The sequence below is a fragment of the Cygnus atratus genome, chromosome 14, assembly GCF_013377495.2.
Source record: "Cygnus atratus isolate AKBS03 ecotype Queensland, Australia chromosome 14, CAtr_DNAZoo_HiC_assembly, whole genome shotgun sequence".
Lineage (NCBI taxonomy): Eukaryota > Metazoa > Chordata > Aves > Anseriformes > Anatidae > Cygnus > Cygnus atratus.
This window is the reverse complement of record NC_066375.1, coordinates 8,234,570-8,255,672: the sequence shown is the minus strand read 5'-3', so window position 1 is coordinate 8,255,672 and position 21,103 is coordinate 8,234,570. Positions and strand designations below refer to the sequence as shown.

Below are 21,103 nucleotides of genomic sequence, written 5' to 3'. Positions count from 1 at the left end.
ACTGATCAGATCTCTCTTTTAAAGAAACTACTTATGCATCAGAAAGTGTCTTCACATCATTCAGAAATTATACATATGCTCATGCACTTTATCAGTAGCTGACAGAATGGGGATGGCAAAATTACTGTCAGTCATGTTGTATTCAATCTTACATAAAGACCTGCTTTTTACTATACCCTAAAATTGACAATAAATGCCAGTTGTCTCTCCTTGCCCCATTACTGCATCCAGACATAGCTAGTAATGCTTAAAAGATCTGCACCTTCATCTTAACTGCCGTTAAATTCCAGCTTCATTCTCTCTTCTGCATGTACTATTATTCTCCTTTGCCTGAATCTAACATACCTCCTCCTTACTCTTCTCTTTTTCTAAAATGTATGATTAGACCAGGTTGCATTTTTTTTTTCTCACGGAAACAAAGATTTATAAAAAACAAACACATAAATCAACCAAATCCCGATGGCCTTCTGACTCCTGTTTCAGTCTAAATGTCAGCCCTGATGAGAAAAAGGGAGGAAGAGGTTGCCTGATGTTGGGTAATGTGCACCTTCAGGTGTGGCTAGAGTCTGGACCCTGAAAGCTGCCTCTTGCAGCCCATCATGAGTTGGCAGGCCTGTTCCAGCACGTAGAACTCTGGAAGCTGCTTGCAGCTGCTCAAGGAAACCACTGCACTGACAAGAACATCAATTTCAGAGCACCGCAGCAGAATCTGGGGAACTTGCAGTTCATCAGAAATGTATTTAGAAATTTGGTTTTGATCCAATATGGACTGAAGCCAAATTTAAAAATAACATCATTTCTAGCAAATCAGAAAGGCCGTGCTTTTGCAAGCTCCAATTGCAATACTTTATATTACTTCTTTAAACAGAAATCATAAATGTTTTTTCCTAATCCCAAGACCAACATCCTCAGTTTAATTACAGAAAAAATGAAGGGCGGATAACAAAGAACAGGAGTCCTCCCTTAGCTTGCTTTGCCAGGTGTTACAATATGAAATTAAGGATCACCCTCTTCCCAGTCCATGATGGAAGGGCACGTAGCAGTGCGGACAGCAAAACTGGTGCTGAGTTCAGTTAAACAACAACCACAGACAGATGATAGATGTGCTGCAGATTAAAATACCAGTTCAGTGTTCAGTGACATTCAAAAAGGCAGACAGTGTTAAGAACTCTTATGAAGGGAACCAAGAAAAAAACATAAAACATAAGTAGGCCATTCTGTGTCTTCAATACTGTATGCAGTGCTTGTTCCTCCCTTCATGTTTGAAGAAGATAGAGTAGAATTCCAAAGCTATGGCACAACTTCTGAACAAGGAGAAAATAAGTATACCACAAGTCTTAGGCATAGTAAAGAAAACAATGTAGTAAGAAATCTAAAGATTTCTAAATTCACAACTGACATTGAAAGGAGTAACACAAAATTATTATACACCATTTCCCATGATGTTTGGACTAGTAATACTTTAAAGCAGATGGTTTAAAGCACATAAGAGGAAGTATTTTTTCATGCAACACAAAACACAAAACAGTTTAATACAGAATGTTATTGCTACAAGGTGTTGGGTAAACTAATCTAAGAGGATTCAGAAAGTAATCAGTTAAATTCATAAAAGCAAAGTACATCCAGTGCTCCCAAATGAAAGTTTTAAGATGAATACTCCAGAACTAAGTCCCATAGACACAGGAAGATGAAAATGGCAAAGATATACCTGGGGACTAATCCACCGACATTCACCTGTTCATACATTATTTACATAAACATATAGCACTCACTGTTATTGTGCAGACTGGATCTGATGATCGATTTGGGATGTTTATTCAAACAGATTTCCCTGAGCTTTCACTGAGATTTTCAGAAGACAGAAGCTGGGAAAGTACCTTGGTAAAAAGAGATAGTGGGATATCAGAAAATGGGCAGGTGATCAGCTGTTTAGCTTTCCTGATTAGTTCAAAGAAATACCAACTATAAAAAGAGGTGACTGTTACTTGACCAGTAAATTGCAACCGGTCTTTCTCATGCCTTTTGTGGTCACTCTAACCAAACAATCAAAAGGCAAACGTTTACAGATACATGTTGCCTTTAGGTAAAAGTTTACAAACATACGTTGTCCTGAGGCAAAACACATTCATTTATAACACTAGCACACAAACAAGAAAGATACATCAAGAATATGTTATGGACTAACCATGATACCCAGGCACTCTCTTTGTGTCTTGTGACTTGCAAAGAACTAGCCAACAGACTTCCACCTCTCCTGAGAAAAAAATCTTTCTTCATGACTGCTCATTCAAAACTCACATTGAAAACAAGCTGATAGGGAACAACAGTAAATGTATGTAACAAAACTGTCTGTCAATCCTGATTATTATAAAATCACTTGACTGAATTCACTGTTTTGATGACACTCAGGGAGCTGCAATTCCTGTTCAACACCGTGCACAGACAATATTTGAAGATGATCTTGCAATGCTTAGTGAGAAGTATATTAAATCAGTTAATATCCTCCTGTGGCAGCTTTAATGTCTATGATTCTTTCCCACGGCTTTTTGTCAATTGGCTTGGTCTTGCTGGAGCAGTGGGGACAATGTTCCTGGCGGTGCTGTGCCCCAGCCGGTGCCTGTACCTCACCCTTTTGCCCGCTTTGCTGTGTCACACCTCTTACAGAACCTCTTACAGACGCCCCTCAGGGGGCGTCCTGGATGTCTGGGCAACATCCACATCAGGCTGTAAACCATGACCAGTAAACAAACAGTTGTAAAGATGGAATGCTGCCCTTCAACGAACTCCTTACAACAGCGCCATATTCCAGTCAGGCGTGACTCATGGCTGCGTCTGGTGGTTCGGCCAGCTGTCCGCACAGTGCAATCTCCCTCTTATGAGGGAGAAGGCGGTGGGGCAAGGAGCTAACCACAGGTTAGGTGCTGTGGTGGTTTTAAGGCTGGGTCGGAACAGGGCTGTGGCTGCACCACAAGCCGAGGAGGGCACAAACCCTCGGTTCCACCACAGCGTGTGACAAAGCGTACGGCACTTGGAGGCGAGCTGAGGTGAGGAGGCGACCTGAGGCGACCTGAGGCGATACCAACAACCTCCTGAGGGACAACCAGCGGGACTACAACTCCCCAAAACCCTTGCGCGCAAAGCCCAAGCTCCGAAAGAGACTAAAACCTCCAGCAGGCTTTGCGGAGCAGCCGGACCTCCCTCTCACACCGCACCCCGATGGGAAGACTACAGCTCCCGGCAGGCAGCGCCACCGCCGGGCCCTCCATTTCCGGGAGCGGCGCCGCGTCCCCGGGCTCCAGAGGCGGCTGCGAGCCGGAGCGGGCCTGGCTCGGCGGCGGGGGCTGCCCGGAGCGCGGCTGAGCGGAGCCTCCTGGGGCCGGCGGCGGCGGAGGAGGAGGGCAGCGAGGCCGAGGAGGTGCCCGGGCGGTGGGCGCCATGCTCAACATGTGGAAAGTGCGGGAGCTGGTGGACAAGGCGTGAGTACGGCGGGCCCGGGGGGGGGGAAAGCGGGGGGCGGGGGGGAGGCTCGGTCGTGGCCCTTCAGCGGGGCCCGCGCTGCCCCCGGCCGCCTCCCAACATGGCCGCGGCGCCTCCCCCGCTGAGGTGGCGCCCTCCCGGCCGCCCCCTGCTCGCCTCGGCCCGTGCCCGGGGCCCTGGGTAGCAGCCCGCTGCCTGCCCCCCCCCGGCCCGGCCTCGGCCCCTCAAACCGGGCGGGGGCCGCTCCCTGGGCAGCTCGGGGCCTTCCCGCTGTGCCTGGCCCTCGGCAGGGCCCAGCAGGCTCCCTGCGGGCTGTGTCGCATCTAGGGGTGCCCCCTTCTCTGCCGGGGGGTTGGGGAGCCCGTGGGGGCTGGCTCGGGTGGATGGGCTCCTGCCTGGGCCCCTTCCAAGAAACGGACGGGTCACGTCCAGAGGAAGGAGGGCTGCAAGGAGCCAACCACCTGTACGGCAGCAGGAGGTTTTCAGAGTGCTCCCAGAGCTGCCACGTCTCTCCCAGTCTCTTTCCTCCTTCCAAAGGACACGTCCCTACTGCGGTCGCCATTGATTCGCCACCCCTGGTTTTAGAGGTGGAGTGGGGTAGAGGAGAGCAATGGTCTGCCCCAGCCCTTAAACTTTGAAATTGCTCGGGTATTTGCAAGTTTATTTCCTGGATTAGAGCCGCCTTCAGACTTGGCTGTTGTGGTGGTTACTGTGATCACGGCGTTGCTGTTAGAGAGCGTGACGTTACCGCTGTGTTTCTCTGCTACTCCTTAAATTCTGGCATGAGCAAAAAAAATACTATAGTGGAGGATTTAATAAAGATTAGATTTTGCCTACTTAAGTAATATGTTTTTAGGCTCAAACTTGGAGCACTTTTCCATGAATTGTGAACTTCTTAGAGGAATAACTTGCTGAAGGTCATAAATTAGTGTATATAGGAGGAGATTGTGTGCTCTAATAGTCGTGTCTAGCCTTAGAGGTCAAAAGGTAAGTCTTTCAAAATTGAGGTTCCGTTCTGAACTTTTTAAAAACTTCTGTTTCTCCAAAGAGTTCTTAAACTGACCTGCTTTCTATAAAAACCTTAAAGGCAGCAAACTGAAGAGAGATGGCAGCTTATTCGTGATAATCAGGTGTTTAGCTTAGGATGCTGTGTACCAGACTGAGGCTTTTCCAGCCCAGGACTTCTCTTGAGGAGGTGGCTTACTTCTTTTTTTTTTTTTTTCTCCTGTTATCAGCTTCCTGCCAAAAAAGTTAGCTGTTGCTAAAGTAGAATGGTAACTGTAATAATGTGACATTGTGTAGATAGGAGAACCCAAATAGGCCCATCTTGAGTTCCAGGATTTAAAAGGACGCTTCCAGGGAACATTAAATTTTGACTGTGTACTTTTATTTGTGTAGTATTAATGATCAGTGTGGCATTGGTAACACTGTCACTGTAACTAAAACATTTACTTCTAAGCATATTTTGTAAGTTATTAAGTCGAATTGTACATCAAAATCTGTACTGGAAAAGACATTCAATTTTCAAACCAAGTGTAGGAAGTGAATATCTCAGATAAAATGTTTTTTGAATAAACTTCAATTTCAGGGAATAACATTATTCAAATAAAACAGATTGTGTATTTAAAAGGGGGGGGAGGGAGGAGGGAAGTACAGTGCCTGGAGAGTAAACAGTATTTAGAGACATCAAAATCAATAGTCCCATTGTGTGCAGTGCAGATTTGTCATAATGTCTTCTGTCTTAAGGCCACAACTTACAAAATTCTTTACAGAGAGAGGCTAAGTAATGCTGTCCGCCTCATAAATAACTGCTGATGCTGTGGCAGGAACATACTGAACTTTAACTAGAATGTCCCTTTCCTTAAAAAAGGAATATGATTATATGGGTTTTTTGAAAAACGGGCAAATAGCCTGAAATTTTGCTGCTGCAAACCACTGTCTTTGCAGGGCATGTTAACTCTACACCTTGATTCCACATTCAGCTGATGTGTATCATCTTAGTATTTCAACTTGCTTGTCTGTCTCTTAGCTTTACTTGGTCTTTAGGTGGCTGAGAGCTTGCTTAGATCAGAGATCTCAAGGTGGAGGACACACATGAAACATTTTTCAGTGTCTGAAAGTTCAGTAAGCCATGATGCACAGTTAAGCTACTATTAATTATTGACAATGTCTGCTTCCTACTTAAACAAAAAAATACTTTAAAATGGTAAATAAACTATTAAACTTATTGATAGCTTTAAACCTAAAAATTAGAACCTAGAATTACCTTCGTTACTTTCCTTGTAGTGTTTCCTGAAAGCATAAAAGTGTGGATCTGCATCCTCTTGTGCATAATTCAGTTATTTTTGATATTGAATGGTGGTCCTATTATTTGAAAGTTAGACTATGATAGAGCATTAGATTTACCGTTCTAAGATGTGACAAGATGCTTTGAGTCTTGTTCTCCTGTTTGCAGTGTCACAGTTCTTAGTTTCTAGTGTAAGTCCACCCTCTTCAGTTTTATGTGGCTTGATTAGCTATGATCAAGCAGTAATGCTTCATTTCCAATTGGGTGTTGTGAAGAAGTTTGAGGCTTAAACCAAATAACTAATAAAGCTTCTCTGTGCCTGGTAAAACTTGCTTGTCGTAAGTTTTATTCTAAATAAATGCCAACCTTTTTCCACTCTCCAGTTTCTTCCCAGGTATTATAATGTGCACAGGAATTCTTCAAGCGTGTGGGGTTAGATTGAGTTTGTCTGGTTAGCTTGCAGTTTAGATGGTGCAGATCTAAACTTTACTTCCTCTAGAATAAGCTGTGTTACACATTATTATGTGAATAAATTAACTTAAAAAAAGTGAAAAACTGCTTTAAAATTTTGTTCACTTGTATGAGTTTTCTCCCCAGTAGATCAAAGCTGAACTGGAAAGCAAACTGCACAAATGCAGCCGTCCATGACCAATTCGCTCCCTCTGTAACTGTAAGCTCAATTAAAATGACAGGTTTCTGATGGCTCAATAGAAGTCCAGGGTGGTGCTTGATGTAAAATTAGTGAGTCAGGTAGCAGTCTGAGTCACTGCTGAGGTCATGTAGTAGAGTTTGATGGATTCTGTGGTGTCACAGACTTTTTTGCTGTTTGCGGTAGAAATGTGCAGCCATTGTAGCCTGAACGCTGTATGCAGAAGGCAGCCAGTTTTTTCTGACCTAATAAGCTGCATACCAACATCTTAATATGGCAGAGCACAGAAACACACATCACATACTTCACATAGCTGGTAGGAGCGTGAGCTCTAAGAATATTTTGCATGTGGGAAGTATCCTGGCCACCAGCTACCCTGCCGCTCTGTTGCGTGATGGATTTTGCAGCTCTATCTCGGATGGATAACGTTACCCCTGGATGTTCTGCTGCTCATGGCACTGGGTTCAGGTTACCTCCTGAAACAGCTCTGAAACAGCGCTGTGGCTGTGATGCAACTTGGGGTAAGTCTTATATAGGAACTGCTTGTGAGCTGTGTGAGGCTTAGGACCCGTGGCCTGGCTGGTACTGTGTAGAAGCAGCTTACACTGGAAAAGTTATGTTTGTACTGGTGTAAGCACATCAGTGCTCTGGTAATCCAACCAGCAAAGGCCTGACCAGGTATCTCCCTAGTGTGTGTAAATAGCTGTATTGTCAAAGGGAGCTGCAGTCACTGAGATCTAATTCTGAAGTCCTGGATATGGAAATACTGAGTATTATGCAACTTGGCAACTTCCTTTTTTAATCTTGTTAGACAAGTATGTGCTGTGTTTCGTGGTCCTGGTAAAATTTCTAGGGGAGTTTTACAAAGAAAGCTCCGTGGAATTTTTTTTTAAGAAATCAAGGAATATTAAGGAACCCTTTCAAAACAATTTTTTAGCTTGGCAGGAGCAGAAAGGTCTTAGCTTCACCGTGGGGCCAGGTTTGAAAGATAGGCCACCGTGTTTGTCTCTAACTTCCTTGAATTCCTTTTTCTTCCCTGTGAGTGGAGAAAGGGAAACTTCACTCCCGCTTTTAAAAAGGTTAGAAAGGAAGACCTGGGGAAATGGACTTCTCATAGAAATAATGTACCTCTATTAGTAGAGATGTGAGTGTAACTTTAGATTTTTTTCTAACTTGTTTCTGTCACAGACAGGTAGGACATGCAGTAAGCAGGATGAAAAACCTTTTGTCCCTTGAGATTAGATTGCTTGTGTCACGATGTGATTTTACAATAGCCACTTTCTCTGAAATTTCATTACCGTTCTAAGCTTTTGTTAAATGCATGACCCTAGAATGAGAGCTCATTTTAAGCACCTTCCACACATCAAAAGGTGAGAAACAGTCTAAATAAAAATTTGGTGAAGGTGATAGATCTGTATAATCCAGATGTTCATTGGAATTTAAGGAAGGTGAGAATGTTGTCACTGAGGTTTTTGAGCTTCTTGGATATATATTTAAGGAAAGTCTGTGAATTTCTTGCCAGTGTTAGGAACACGATAGCTGCCATCCTTCTGATTTTATTTTTTTCCATCTCCCTCTTCTAGTTCAGTTGTTTGTCCCCATAGTTGAGTCCTAACTGCTTTGCAGTTACTGCTCTTAGCCACACCTTGCTAGTGGCAGAGCAGGAATGTGTTGGCACTCCCTCCTGTTGTGGAGTGGGAGTGGAAGTGTTACAGAGCTATGTTTTCATACATTTTGCAAGCCTGACAAGTTGCCCAAGTATAATATTGTAAACTGTCTTTAAATGAGGGGTGAATTGTCTTGCTTAGAACTTGTTTAGAACTAATTGTAATGTTTGTACAGATACTAAATACTTGAAGCATTTATAACCCTTGAATTTGTAGAGGTAGGCATTAGGGTCCTCTACTACTTGTTCTGATGTTACATCTATGCAAGGATCTTTAACACAAGTGGAAAAGGAAGGGCTGAAGGAGCTGCTGTCATCAGCTCCAAGACAGCAGGCTAGGGGAAAAGTTCTGCTAGTTAACGAACAGAGTGTTTTCCTTAGTGCTGTTAATTGTACAAGGAGTAAAAACAAGGGCAAAATCTTGGTAAAAGAGTGAATTACTGCTTTGGTATTCATTGCAGTTCTTAGCTGTTGTAACCTAAAGTAGTGCAAATAAATTAGGCATTGTGCTTCAGCTGAGGAGTAGAGGTTTCTGGATTACTCCTGCTTCACAGATAAGGAAAACTAAAAGGGTAGTTGTGCCAAACTAACAGTGAGTTGATAATGGTATAAACTCTTGATTTGTTGAGTCCCAGTCTCATGCTGCTGTCTGCTGGCTCGTGTTATGTCTGCATTATACTTTATTAGTTTGGTAGGTGAATAAATAGCGGTAAGTTACCCTACAATCGCATGCCTTACAGTCAAATCTGTAGTATGATCGTGTTTGACCAATACGTAAGTAGGATCCTACTTGTTTTCAGCTTGGGGAGGGTTAAATCCTCTTGCCTAACTACATTCCTTTTTTTTCCAATGTGCCTGTAATTGTTCTTGTTTACAGGTAATTTTCTTATGGTCCGTGGATTTGTCCACACAGACTATTGAGCTCTCCTGTAATGAAGTACCGTTGGCTGGTTTAGTAATAGCAGGTATTAGGGTAAATGATCTGTCATATGATATAGCCAGTGCAAGGGTAAATAATTGTCTAACACTAGTCCCTTGCTGGCTGACCTTCCTGTAAACTCCCTTGCTCCAGTTCCAGGATCATTTAGTTTTCTTTATACTTGAGAATTATTTTGGTTTGCATAAGCAAGGTCTTGAGAGCAGTGAACGCTTCCCTTGTTTTATGTAAGGGACAGTTAACCCTCCCTGCATGAGTTATCCTCCTATTGCTGCTTAAGAGATGTCCTGCTGATAACTGCTTTAAGAACAGCATTTAGTGTCATTATTGCAAGCAAGGTGATGATTATTATCTCCAGCCCCATAAGGACTTGTCCTCTGCCCGGTTACCAGAGAGAGAAGTCTTGGGAATGCAAAGGAAGATCGTGTTTAATATCTTCTGGCTCTGCATCAGTGCCTGCCAAGTGGTTGTCGTAGCACTTCGTTCTTAGGGCTTTCCTCCTTCCTTTAAAAATTTACAAAAACTGTTACTGCTTTTTACGAACAAGGAATAAAAATAGTTGTAGTCTTTGGGCCATGTAATTTAGCATTGGTGATAAGCATCTCTGCAAGTGGCGTGCTCCGTTATCTCATGTACGTAGGTATGTCATTCTGCTTGAATATTCAATTAGTGGAGTAATCAGAAGTAAGCAAGTACTACAAGCTGAAGTGTATACTAAGAGTTAGCGGAAGGTAAGTGTGATCGAATATATGGGTTTCGTCAACCTGCTCCTTAAAGCGAGGCCGTTGTTCAAATGTCGTCTTGCCCTTCCACACCCTGTAGAAGGTAACAGCCCTTAGTGTTGTGTTACCTGATGCTCGGTGAGGGGTTGGTTGGTCTTCCGTGCTTTTAGGGAATCTAAATGGTGTGTACGTGCATGAGAACTTCTGTGTACTTTCAGTATTTTTAAAACATAATTTTGCATCTTCTTTCCAGAAATAAAACTAAGCTTCTGCTTGGTAAGCAAGTTAAGCTAGTCAAAGGTAAAGCCCTACCTACCTCACTGTGCAATTACAGTCAAAAGGATCGAGGTGCTCAGCTCAGTTCTGTGCTAACATCTCTCGGTCATGTTGCCAGTTAGTATATTATAAAATGTTTTTGATTTGCGTATTTATTTTCATCCAGGATACTTCCAAAGCACGGTGTAAATGTGGAACACACCACAGCCTTCTTTCGTCAGGCTTGCCTATCAGAGGGTGTAAGGTCAGCATTGCAGCGGGCCTAAAAGGCAATCCTGAAATTTTGATCTGATTCTTGTATCTCACATGTGTGTCCCTTTATTTCAAGTTTTAAATAAATTTCTGTATTTATGTGAGAATGGTAAGGTTCTGTAAAAACAGAAAGACGAGATGCTGGAGAAGGAGTGAAACATTGTTGTGTCCTGAACTACCAGCCTGCAAGGCAATGTGGTGTTCTTAAGGACTGAACGCATGCTTCTTTGTGGAATTCTTGGGATTTCCCTCAATGGTTCATTCTTAAGTTTGGGATACAGCTTGTCCACAAGTCATGGTACAAGATGTCCCATTTGAAACTGAAAAACTCATCTCTAACGTGACCTGTTGCTTTAAGTATGTTTCAAGTATTTACATGCACTTGATGTGGAACTTCAACTTCCAAATTACCGCTGTGTGTTCTGAACTAATGTTAAGAAAGCATTTTAAAAGAAAAAGGTGGAGAGAGGAAGGTAGAGAGCCTAAACTGAGGCTCGTTGACTTTGGGAAAAAGGAGCACAGCTACTCCCTTTAATTAGTCTCTTTTCCAGCTCTTACAGTGTGCCTGGTCTTCCTGACATAGGTCCAGTTATAGACAAGCACTGGTAGCATGCTCAGTTTGGAGCATGAGCCTTTTTCTTACCTGTTCCATTTGGAATAGACAGCTGGAATATAGCCAAGACTTTCTTCTGTAGTCTCTTCAGAAAGAGTAATGGTGTAGGGGAACCTAACTTGTTCTTGACAGAACAGACCCTTTGTTCTGCCTCTCTGAAAAATAAGACCCAATTCAAGCTTGGGTGTGGTTTATTTCTTAACCTACATGTGTTGTTCAGCTGTGGTTATATGAAGCTGTTACAGGTTGGTGGTTCACTTTCCAGAAAGCTGTGTAGTCTGTGGTTTCCTGAATACTTCTTATTTTTGTAGGTGTTAGGAAAAAATATTCATTACTTATTTACTTCTGCATCTTGTGCCATGTAAGTATAGTAGTTTGGGTTGCTGTGCAGTGAACTGGTTAGAGAAACGGATCTGATTAGAAACTTTCTCTCTCCCAGAAGGACTGTGTAGGTTGTTTCGAAGTTAGATGAGTTTCCTAGACTCGTTTGCCATACAAATGTTTGTGTGGCACATCTGAAGGAGCAGTATTGAGGTGGGAGGGAAGACAAAACAGTTAAAAGCAGTGTAAGCAGAGGGCATAGGAACACGTGGCTGAGTGTGTTCAACTCCCCTTGTGCTTGCCCTGATGTCTCCAACACTGTCAGCACTACAGCAAATTATGAAAACGCTGTATAAGCCATGAAATCTTAGGTTGTAGTTTCACAGTGTAAGCGTAGGCTGATGGTAAAAGAGGTTTCACAGCCTTCTGTCTGCCACGGGCTGCTGGCACTAGCACACTTTCTGCTTGATCAGAGAATACATTTTCCAGGCTAACCAGTTGGTTTTGCTGACTTAATTCTCCACTGGATTGGTTCCCTGGTATAGCTAACTCCATGGTCACACAAATATTTGTACTGGCATAAAGGAAGGAATGGTATTTGGGTAAGAATGAGTGGCTAGAGGTGAAGGAGGACAAGGTACAGGCTTAGTGCTTGAGCTACACCCTTAGGATGCAATTCCCCAGGCAGGTGGGGTTTTTCTTCCACTAAAAGAGCGTCCCACTTTTAGACCTGGCCGTTTCTAGTCCTTGCGTTCTGTACGCTGCTGTCGTAGTTCAGCATTTGCTTATATTAACTTGCTGATAGAGCTAAAAAAACCACAGACACAAAACCACCACCTTTTATGGTTAGTAACTGGTTTGGCAGGGTGCTGCATAAGCAGCTGCCTGTGGCACTACAAGTGCTCGTGTTGATAGGGGAAAGGACAGGAGGATAGGCTGGGACCTTTTTTGGTGATAATGCACTTTCAGGCAACTTTATTCAAAAAATTTTGGAAACTGAGCTATTAGTGGTTTGTTACCCACAAAACTGCTCCAAAAGATGACATTTAAGTTCTAGGTTGAAATTTCCTAGGGTTGCTGATCTATGTTGTGTATCACTACTTCAAGCTCCTGACCTAACCTTCCCAAGTTTGCATTGCTGCTGTGCTGGGGGATGTGCGTTGTGGTTTGGCTTTGCTCTCAGGCCCCAATTTGTGAGAGAGGATATGAACTGAAGTAGACAGATGTCTTGTATGGTCCTGCTTCGGATCATTCCAGCTGGAAGATCTTCATGCAAGAGAGATGCTTTCATTATGAGTTTAAAGTGTAGCTAATTATATTAGAAATACCAGTGGCATATATTTGTTACTACAGAGTGGTAAGAGTGGTGTTATTTGTAGACTGTTAGTTTAAATCACATCTTTTTGGATGTTTGATTTGCCTTTTAAAATTAAACTAAAGTGACAACATCAGCAACTTTAGTGTGTATTTGTGTGTTCTGAGGGAACTACCTCAAAGCTGTTGTACACTCCCCTCCTCTCTTCCACTTGGTGTCCTATCCGAACCGGTTAAATATTGCCTGCACACTTAATAGATATTACCTGGCTCATTTGGGATACAATTAGAAATATTAGTGTCTATTCAACTTGTTTAATGAGACTGACCTGCATTTTAAAAATCTGTTGTAGTAATAATGAGACCCACTGGGAGTTGGGGAGCGTGGCTCTTGTTTGCTTGGTCCGCACTCACAACAATAAATGTCTTGTTGGTTGCTGTCCCCACGTTCCAGCTGTTCAGAAGCATTCTATGTACATACAGCCTAATCTGTTTCTTCTCAAGCCATAACTTTGTGTTAAGTGAAGAAATACATCAATATATCCCTTTGTGATCCCTGGGAGAGGAGTATGTTGTGTTTTCTATGAGACAATTCACTTGAAGGTTTCTTTAAGTCTATTTTGAATGTAAAGAGAAGAAAAAGGCTTTTGGTAGTCCTAGATGGCTCTATAGGAGTTGCTCGGCATAGTTGCTTGCTTCTGAAAAATAAACGTCATGCTTGTTAATATACATCCATCGGTCAAAGTGACAGCGGTCATTAAGGTATCAACTCTAATTATTCCTCTTCAGTGATTATTTAATTATTTTAACTGTTCGTCCATATGATCATGCAAAGAGAGGTGGGGAAATACCCTCCCTTCAAAGGTGTTTATTGCCTAAATGAGGTGACTGCTGCGATACAACTTCTATCTCCTTGCTACCAAATTGATGTTTGTGTTCCTTGAGACAGCTTGAAAACTTAGTGCTAATAGATTTCTAATTAGAAAGTGGGTTCTCTTAGCCTTTAAACTGCCAGTGTCGGGTTTTTGTTAATTAAAGTAACTGTAACTTAAGTGTGTAACTGCAGATACAAGATCATAAAATTGTAGTAATTCTACTATTAGTGAGTTAAATAAATTGTTCCTGTATTGAACCATAGTGAAATTGGTTTGTTGCAAGTAGTCTGTTTAATTTGAAGTTATCATCTGGATGTGGACAGGAAATAGAAACTGGGGCTTCAAGACAAATGAAACGGCTCTTGTTACCTTTTTAGGATGTAAGAGTTATTTGATCTCCTGGAGGAATCAGTTTAACAAATGATACCTATGAAAGGAGAGGAAACACTATTATCCTCCACAAATAAGCATGGCTTGGCATTTTGAAAGTTAATTTTTCTGTAACTTGCCAGACTCATTCCACAAAAGAACACTTGTTTTGGGTAAAAATGCATGTTTGTCAATTTGTGGGATTTTAGTTTGCCAAGCTTCCTTTTTTATGTAATGCGAGATGCTAATTTGAAAATTTTAATGAAATACTGAATGTTAATACTAGAACACTGACTTCGTAATATTTCACTTATTCTGAGCGGTGTGTTCTCACGGCCGCTGCCCATTTCATTTTGGATATCCCGCTGGGAATAGCTGTAGAAGGGCACTCAGCGGTTAACTATTAGCCACTGCTTCCTTATGGGTTAAGTTCCTTTGTCCAGCTGCTTAAGGCAATAGCAGAAGGTTTTCTACTTTGTAACCTACCTTCACAGGAAAATGGAATGGCAAAATAAAGTAGGTGCCAAGCTATAGAATCCTGCAAGATACAGAAAATAATCATAAAACCTGACAGGATAAGAGGCAGTGGGCACAAACTAAAACAAGTGAAATTCCTATGTGCAAGAAAATGCTTTTTTTTAAAAATTTTACTGTGAGGGTTGCCAAATCCTGGATGGAGCAGGTGTCATGAAAAGAGTATGGAGTCTCCATCCTTGGTGGATTTCAGAACCTGGGAGGAGAAGGCCCTAGGAAACCCGCTCCTGCTGGCCCTGCCTGGGTGGGATGGCTGGCCTGTGGGGTTGTGAGCTCCCATCCAGCCTCAGCCATTCTCAGAGCCTGACTTGGCTCCCTGGAGTGGTAAGAGCTGTCTTTATGGAGCACTGAAACGGAGATCAGTTAGAATATCTTCTCAGTTCCCTTTTACTTGAGATACGACAGCCCAGTATGTCCCAACACTCAGGTTTTGGAAAAAATCATTTCAGCGTTTCTGCCAGTGGAAGAAGCATGAGTGACAGGTGCGTTGTGCAACCCTTCTCTAGTATCTTGTTAGTGTTTTGTGTGCTGTGAGCCTCACCTATAATTCTCGTGTCAGTTGAACTATTCTGATGTGCTTTTGGCTATATGTGACGTGCTTGCTCCGTGTAATAAGATATTAGAGGGGAAATTCTGGGGAAACTGCTGATTGCCAGCTCTGGTTGTCAGCAAAACTTGTTATAATTATGCTAAATTAACCTGATCAGGAGATGCCAACTGGCTTAATTCCGTAAGAGGAGGGCCTCAAGCTGGTGAAGGGAAAAATTCGTTCTTATGAATGTAAGGTAAGAGGTGGACATCTGATGCAAAGGGTATTTGTCTCCTAGAGTTTAGGAGACTGAAGAATAAGGTGGTGAACCTCGACTCTTTGCCTTTCAGAAATTTTTGGATAAGTCATTTTGTCGGTGTCCCGTCTTAAAACTGTGTGGGTTAGCAGGACTCTGTTCCAGGCCAAGCACAAAATATTCAGTGAATGAACAACATGCTGAAGAAAACTTTTCCAGATCAAATTAACAAGCTGTGTCAGCCAGTCAGAGCTCCTGCGAAACTGAAATTTGGGTACTAAAGGTGTGAGTGCAGAGCAAGGATGTCTTATATTGAGAATGGTGCATATTTAGGTGATTGGCGGCTGGTTTATCAATCAGCTAGTTGGAAAGACAAAAGCACTAACCCTGGACTCGATCCTGAGACACGTTAGTTCTGGCTCATGATATTACTAACAGAGCCACTCTGCAATAATGATTGTAATTTACTTAAGTCTCTTCATGAGCAAAAGAATAATTAAAACATAAATTTTGTGTATTTTTCTTAAGTTGGTAGAAACTACTCTTCCATTTTATGTTTCAAAAAAAAAACAACACTAAGCTTTCAAGGGCGTTCCTAAGAATGGAGTCCTTGCAGCTGATATGGAGATAGCAAAAATTGTGTAGGTGGCTCAAAGAGGAATGGTTACCGCTTCTCAAAGATGCTGCAAAAGAAACAGCATTGCTAAAGAGAAGGATCAAGGAAATAATGAATAGCAAAAATGTGTTTCAGGAAGCTGAAACGTTGTCCACTTGAGGAAAAAACGAAGTGCAGAGCTGCTGATCGTTCCCATGTAAAACCACAACTGGAGGCACGTGAGCAAGTTTGCAAAGAGGCATTCAACCGAATTCAAAGCAAATTGGACGCAAGTCTGAGAAAGCCTTTAGGGCTGTTATGTGCAGAAGGAGGACTGGAAGAAGAAAGCATAGGGGCAAAAATTAATGGGGTTTTCCTGCTAGCTATAAACCGTTGGAGGCAGGCATTGTATTCTGCAGAACTACTACTGCGTATTTGCTCTACATTTTTACGTTTATAATGGGCATCTTTTGACAGTCTCGGGGATTAGGATACTGACCAGGTTGCCCTTGCACAGCTCTGCTTAGGTTAAAGAAGTATGAAGTACTCACTGGGAGACGCTGAAGTCTTAATTCCACTGTAGTTTTTAAGATGTTGAATTTCTTGTTCTTACATATTAGCAAGATGAGGTGCAGGGGAAAGGCTTAGGTTTTTAACAGCTTCCTTCGTAGGAAAACGGAGGTGCTCTTGGAGACACTGAAATGCGAGTGTCAATGGCCTTGATTGTGTTCCTCTGCCTGTAGTGGAGTCAAGAAAAAAAGTTCTTGGATCTGGATGTACTCCATGTAGTCTTCAGGTCGGCATCATCCTTAAATTCTCTGACAAATGTAATGGTCTGTTTGGGATTGGATTTCAGTATTGGATGTGAAAGGAAATGCTGCAGCTACATTGAGCTATTGAGTGTGGCAGTTCCTGTAGCGCTCCACTTCACGGCACAATTCTTGCTTTCAGCCTCAAGTGGTGAGTAAGCAACAGACTGTAAGGAACCAGTTTTGAGAAGAGAAGCTGATAAGCAATTTTGTAGTGACATACGCATTCAGTTCCTGGTTTTATTTTCATCAAAAAAGGTCTGGAATTGGATGTTGAGGTTTGTTTATTGTTGTTTTTTCTGCAAACACCGGCAACTATAGAATTAATTCCGGACTCTTTTAGAAATAAGATCAGTAAATGATAATGTGAGTCATTTTAGAGAAACAAAGATCGAGACAGTTGAGACTAATGTCTTCCTGTGCTACTGAATATGTCCTGCATAGCAAATTTCACCGAAAGACATGAATAATTGAAGGAAAACTGCTTATTAGCCTGTAATTTGATAACTTTGTATAAACTGTTGCCGCCTCCTTCCCTGTCTTCCAGTCCAGAAAGTGCAGTGCAGCTTCTGCCTGTCTTAAGACATCTTCCAGGACACAAGGCTGTGTTAAAACACTAGTTGCAGGTGTTCTTGTTCAGTTGCTTTACCACCTGTTTAGACCATGCTTCCAGGTTGTGAGATGCGTGTCTCAGGCTTTCTAATATGACACTAATACTTTGCTGCATCACAGGTGAAGTAGAAAGCTATACGGCATCATAGCTCTATAGACGATGGCAGAAGGGAACCGCAAGCCCTTCAGATCTCGTCTGGGTGTTAGGGACAGTGTAACCAGCGTTGTAAAAGCGGAGTGAGTTGGCAATGTGTGGTTTATGTGCACTTGGGATGCTCTTGTCAGATCCTGACTCCTTTCTCCGATTGCCTAAAGGGCAGGGAGAGGAGTTGGTAGCAGTTAGGGCTCTGGGGCAGGCTGGAGGCAGCAAGGGGAGTGCTCTCAGAGCTGGGCTCAGGTCTGGCAAGCTCACCTGCTCCTTGCCAGGGGAGCTGAGCTGAGAAGAGCATTCAACAGGTGCTTGCTTTGGCTTAGGTTCGTATGGCAAAAATAGAGGGGTGCACGTGGTGTTGCAGTGCTAAAGTGATTATATATAGCAGCAGAGAATGATCAGTCTGTGTTAGAAGCTTTAATGGCACTGTTTACATTTTAATTGGCCCTCCCTAGTGGAACGCGTAGCTTGTGTTTGGAGTAATGCTTAATTTGCAATAAATTTTGGAATTAGGGCAGTATTTTAATGGTACTCAGCCTGCAACAAAGGGAATATCTGAAACTACGAGGTTCGTTAAGCATGGTCCTGTGGGGGGAGTGGGGGCTGTCTTTTGGCAATATTCAAGTCTGCATTATTGCATGTGTATTCTTCTGTCCACACCAAATATTCTGTAAGTTGACAGATACTCAAACCAAATTTAGTTATTTGAATAAGGAAGGCTTGGATTATTTAGAAGTCAGTGTGATTGGCAACACTAAATAGCTCTGCACCGTTCAGAGGTGTAGTAATTACCAGGCAGCATTTCCTGCTTTTCAGAGTGAAAACTTTTGACTCTAACTCTTAAGCTAATATATCTCAAGTACGTCTAGATGCAAGAGTTTTCCTTGACCACTTTGGTTACTGTAAGCTAACAACTGCCACACGTTCTTTATGGTGTCAGAGGACCCTAATACGAATTCTCTGAACACGTTTCACGTGAGCAGTTGTGAATAGCTCAGAATTGCAGAAGCTTTAGAGGTGAAGTTGGGCTTATCAAAAGTTTTATCTTTTGGGGGTCATATTAAAACAGTAATGGCACACAGCTCTTTTGACACTGAAAATTAAGAATTTTTTTGGAAGTAGGAGGCAAATGGTTGTGTAATGACCTCTACTTAAAGACATTGTGGGGGTGTCATAAGAAGTTATTGGCAGAGTTTTGGTTTTACTCTTTTTCCCTTCTTTCTCCTCCATCCGAAGATCACTCAAGTTTGTTAGGGTCAAGCAAAGGAAGTCTGAGGTACACGAGTGGGTTGAAGTTACAAGGCTTACTGTTGCTGCTTTTTGAATGTAACTACAACTTGATTATCCTTGGAGAGCTTCTGGATTTATTAGAGTGAGTCCAGAGGAGGGCCACAAGGATGCTCAGGGGCTGGAGCACCTCTCCTGTGGAGACAGGCTGAGGGAGCTGGGGCTGTTCAGCCTGGAGAAGAAAAGGCTCTGGGGAGACTTTACAAGTACACTTTAAAACTACCACGTACTTGGTTGCCTCATGTTCCCAACATCTGTTTAAAAAAAAAAAAACAAAACAAACCCCAAAACGTTAAGAATACAGCAAGCTGTAATTGGGTACCTTCTGCAGGGCGCTTCAGCAATGTGTGATGGTCGCTTCCGAGTTCTCTAACAGGATTCAATTTAATTCTTAAAGTCACTGTCTTTTTTTTGGAAGTGTGTATGTGCGGTGGATTTTGGGTTATCTTGTTTACTTGGTAGGCTTTTGTGATTAGAAGTTGTAAGGCACAGGAAATAGCTTTATAGTTCCTTCCTCCCACAAGTCGTAATTCACTTGTGGCCATCAGGATGTTTTTCTTGGCTTATCTCTTTCTGTGCAGTTTGCCTTGCACATCTGCCACATAAATTATGAAACTTAACTTGAAAAGCTGGAAATCTATTTTAGATCCTACTGTAGTGTAATGAAGATGGTATCGTTGGTCAGAAAGAGCGTTGAAGGTCTGTAATAATATCCAGTATTCATGTACTGAATTGTCTGGTGTCGTATTTGAAATGCTTCAGAGGGGTGGTTTAAAAAGTAACTTAAATGGTCAAGTATCATCTAATGTGGAGCTGTTACCTCTGTGTAACCTGAGGTATTTCACCAGGCATTTTAGCAGATGGGTGCCCATCTGTTTCTTCTTTGAATGTGGACTGCTGCCTTCATATTTGTTATCCATATGCTTCATCTGTAAGACTCTAAATCTAAGCTGCGTGTTTTATAACAAAAGTGACATTACTGACAGGAGCAAAATGAAAATGCGTTGAGTTCATTGCATGTTTTTTTAGTTCATCTTCACCAAGCAGAGACAGATGCTGGCTGAGATCTACTATCCAGATTCACTGAGGGGAAGGGCAGTGCCATCTTTATTTTGAGGGTGTTTAGTATCTTTTTCTCTGAATAATTGCTAGTAGCACTAGGTACATAAATTCCCGGATGTCCATTATGCTGTGTTGGAAAAGAGGTGGAAATGTCTTAGCTTTGTCCTCTGCCTGTGCATATTGAGCTTTCTGAAGCAGGGACATAGTGAACAGGTCAAAGCACATGAACTCTGGTGCTGAAATGCATCTTTCTGCTTGAGTTGGCCGTAACTGCTTCAAGTTTCTTGAAACCCAAGTTTGGATCAGCAATCAACTTTAATTCGTCAGAGTTTGGTGGAAGAGATGCTAGTAGAAATGTAGTTGATGTGATCTGCCTTTTTTTTACGGGGTGTTTGCTGCATGGTGTGCTGGCCCCTAGTGGTTTGGGAGGCAGTGCTGTGAGGATCGCTTGGTAGAACATCTGAATTGGTAATACTAAAAAAAGTGTTTCGTGCCCAGATGGATAAGTATTCAATAATATTTTTTAATTGACAAAAATGCTTCTGGAAACTAATTCACAACTTAATAAATGCCAAGGTTCTAACATCTGGGTGTGGGGAAGACTTATCCTAGACTCAGATGAGATGTGTAGCGTTTTTATTTTGCTGTGTATTCTCAGTAGTTGAAGTTAACTTCAGAACACACTTCAAGAATGGATCACTTAATACCAAAATAACTTTTTAACGTTATCAAAAAGCTTTTCATGTATTTCTACTTTTACTGTACAGGAACCTTTTAATCTAGATGCTAAAAATAGTTTAGATGCGTGACTCACAGATGAAGACTGGATGGGGATAAGATGGTATGTTCCCTTCCCTCCAAAGGCTGCCTCTTAAATACCTCTGTGCCTGTGGATGGGGCTCTACAAGGTAACTGAGTATTGTGAAAATATTACTAGGGATCTGCCTCATCTCTTCTCCAAATGCTTAATGTTCACTTTGCTCATATTACTTTTATAGTGCATCCTTTTTTAAAAAAAAAATCAAATATGGATGCTGCTGTCTGAAGCACCTAAAAGCTAAGCAATGTTATAAACATATATAATAGTATTTAAATATATATATTTGCCTTAAGTTTTCAGCCCCTGTACAGTTCCATGGGAAATCTGAAAATAAATTGCTCTTCTGTTTGGGTAGTGTTGCCAAAATAAGTATCTTAAATTAGATGAACAATAACCAGTGGGTCCTTGTCTGGTCTTATAGTGGAAGACTGCTAGTCTTTCAGCTGAACGTGGAACAGACAGCCCAACAGGTTGGAAGGAAATAAGCTGCTGAAGACAAAGGCAGCACTTCAACTGCAGGAGCAGAGCATCAGCTCGGTCTCCAGACATGAGTTACTGCTGGCTTTGTTCAGAGGCTTAAGTTGAAATCACCACCGTGCTTGTAATAAACCATCCGGATGAGAAAGTACTCCTGTTCTTATGTACCACACCATAAAAATCGTAGCAATGTTTAGATGGAGATAACACAGC

The 21,103-nt window shown here is 42.1% G+C and overlaps 1 protein-coding gene across 2 annotated transcripts in view; it reads left to right on the top strand.

Annotated features, from left to right (window-relative positions):
- The first annotated feature begins 3,225 nt into the window (after positions 1-3,225).
- CLINT1 (clathrin interactor 1) overlaps positions 3,226-21,103 on the top strand; it is a 47,803-nt gene continuing 29,925 nt past the window's right edge. Inside the window, exon 1 of one of the 2 annotated variants that reach the window (XM_035559803.2) lies at positions 3,226-3,476. In XM_035559803.2, the coding sequence (XP_035415696.1) occupies positions 3,436-3,476 (41 nt within the window). In that variant the 5' untranslated portion in view covers positions 3,226-3,435. The remainder of the gene's footprint in view (positions 3,477-21,103) is intronic. The other variant, XM_035559802.2, reaches the window with a different exon arrangement.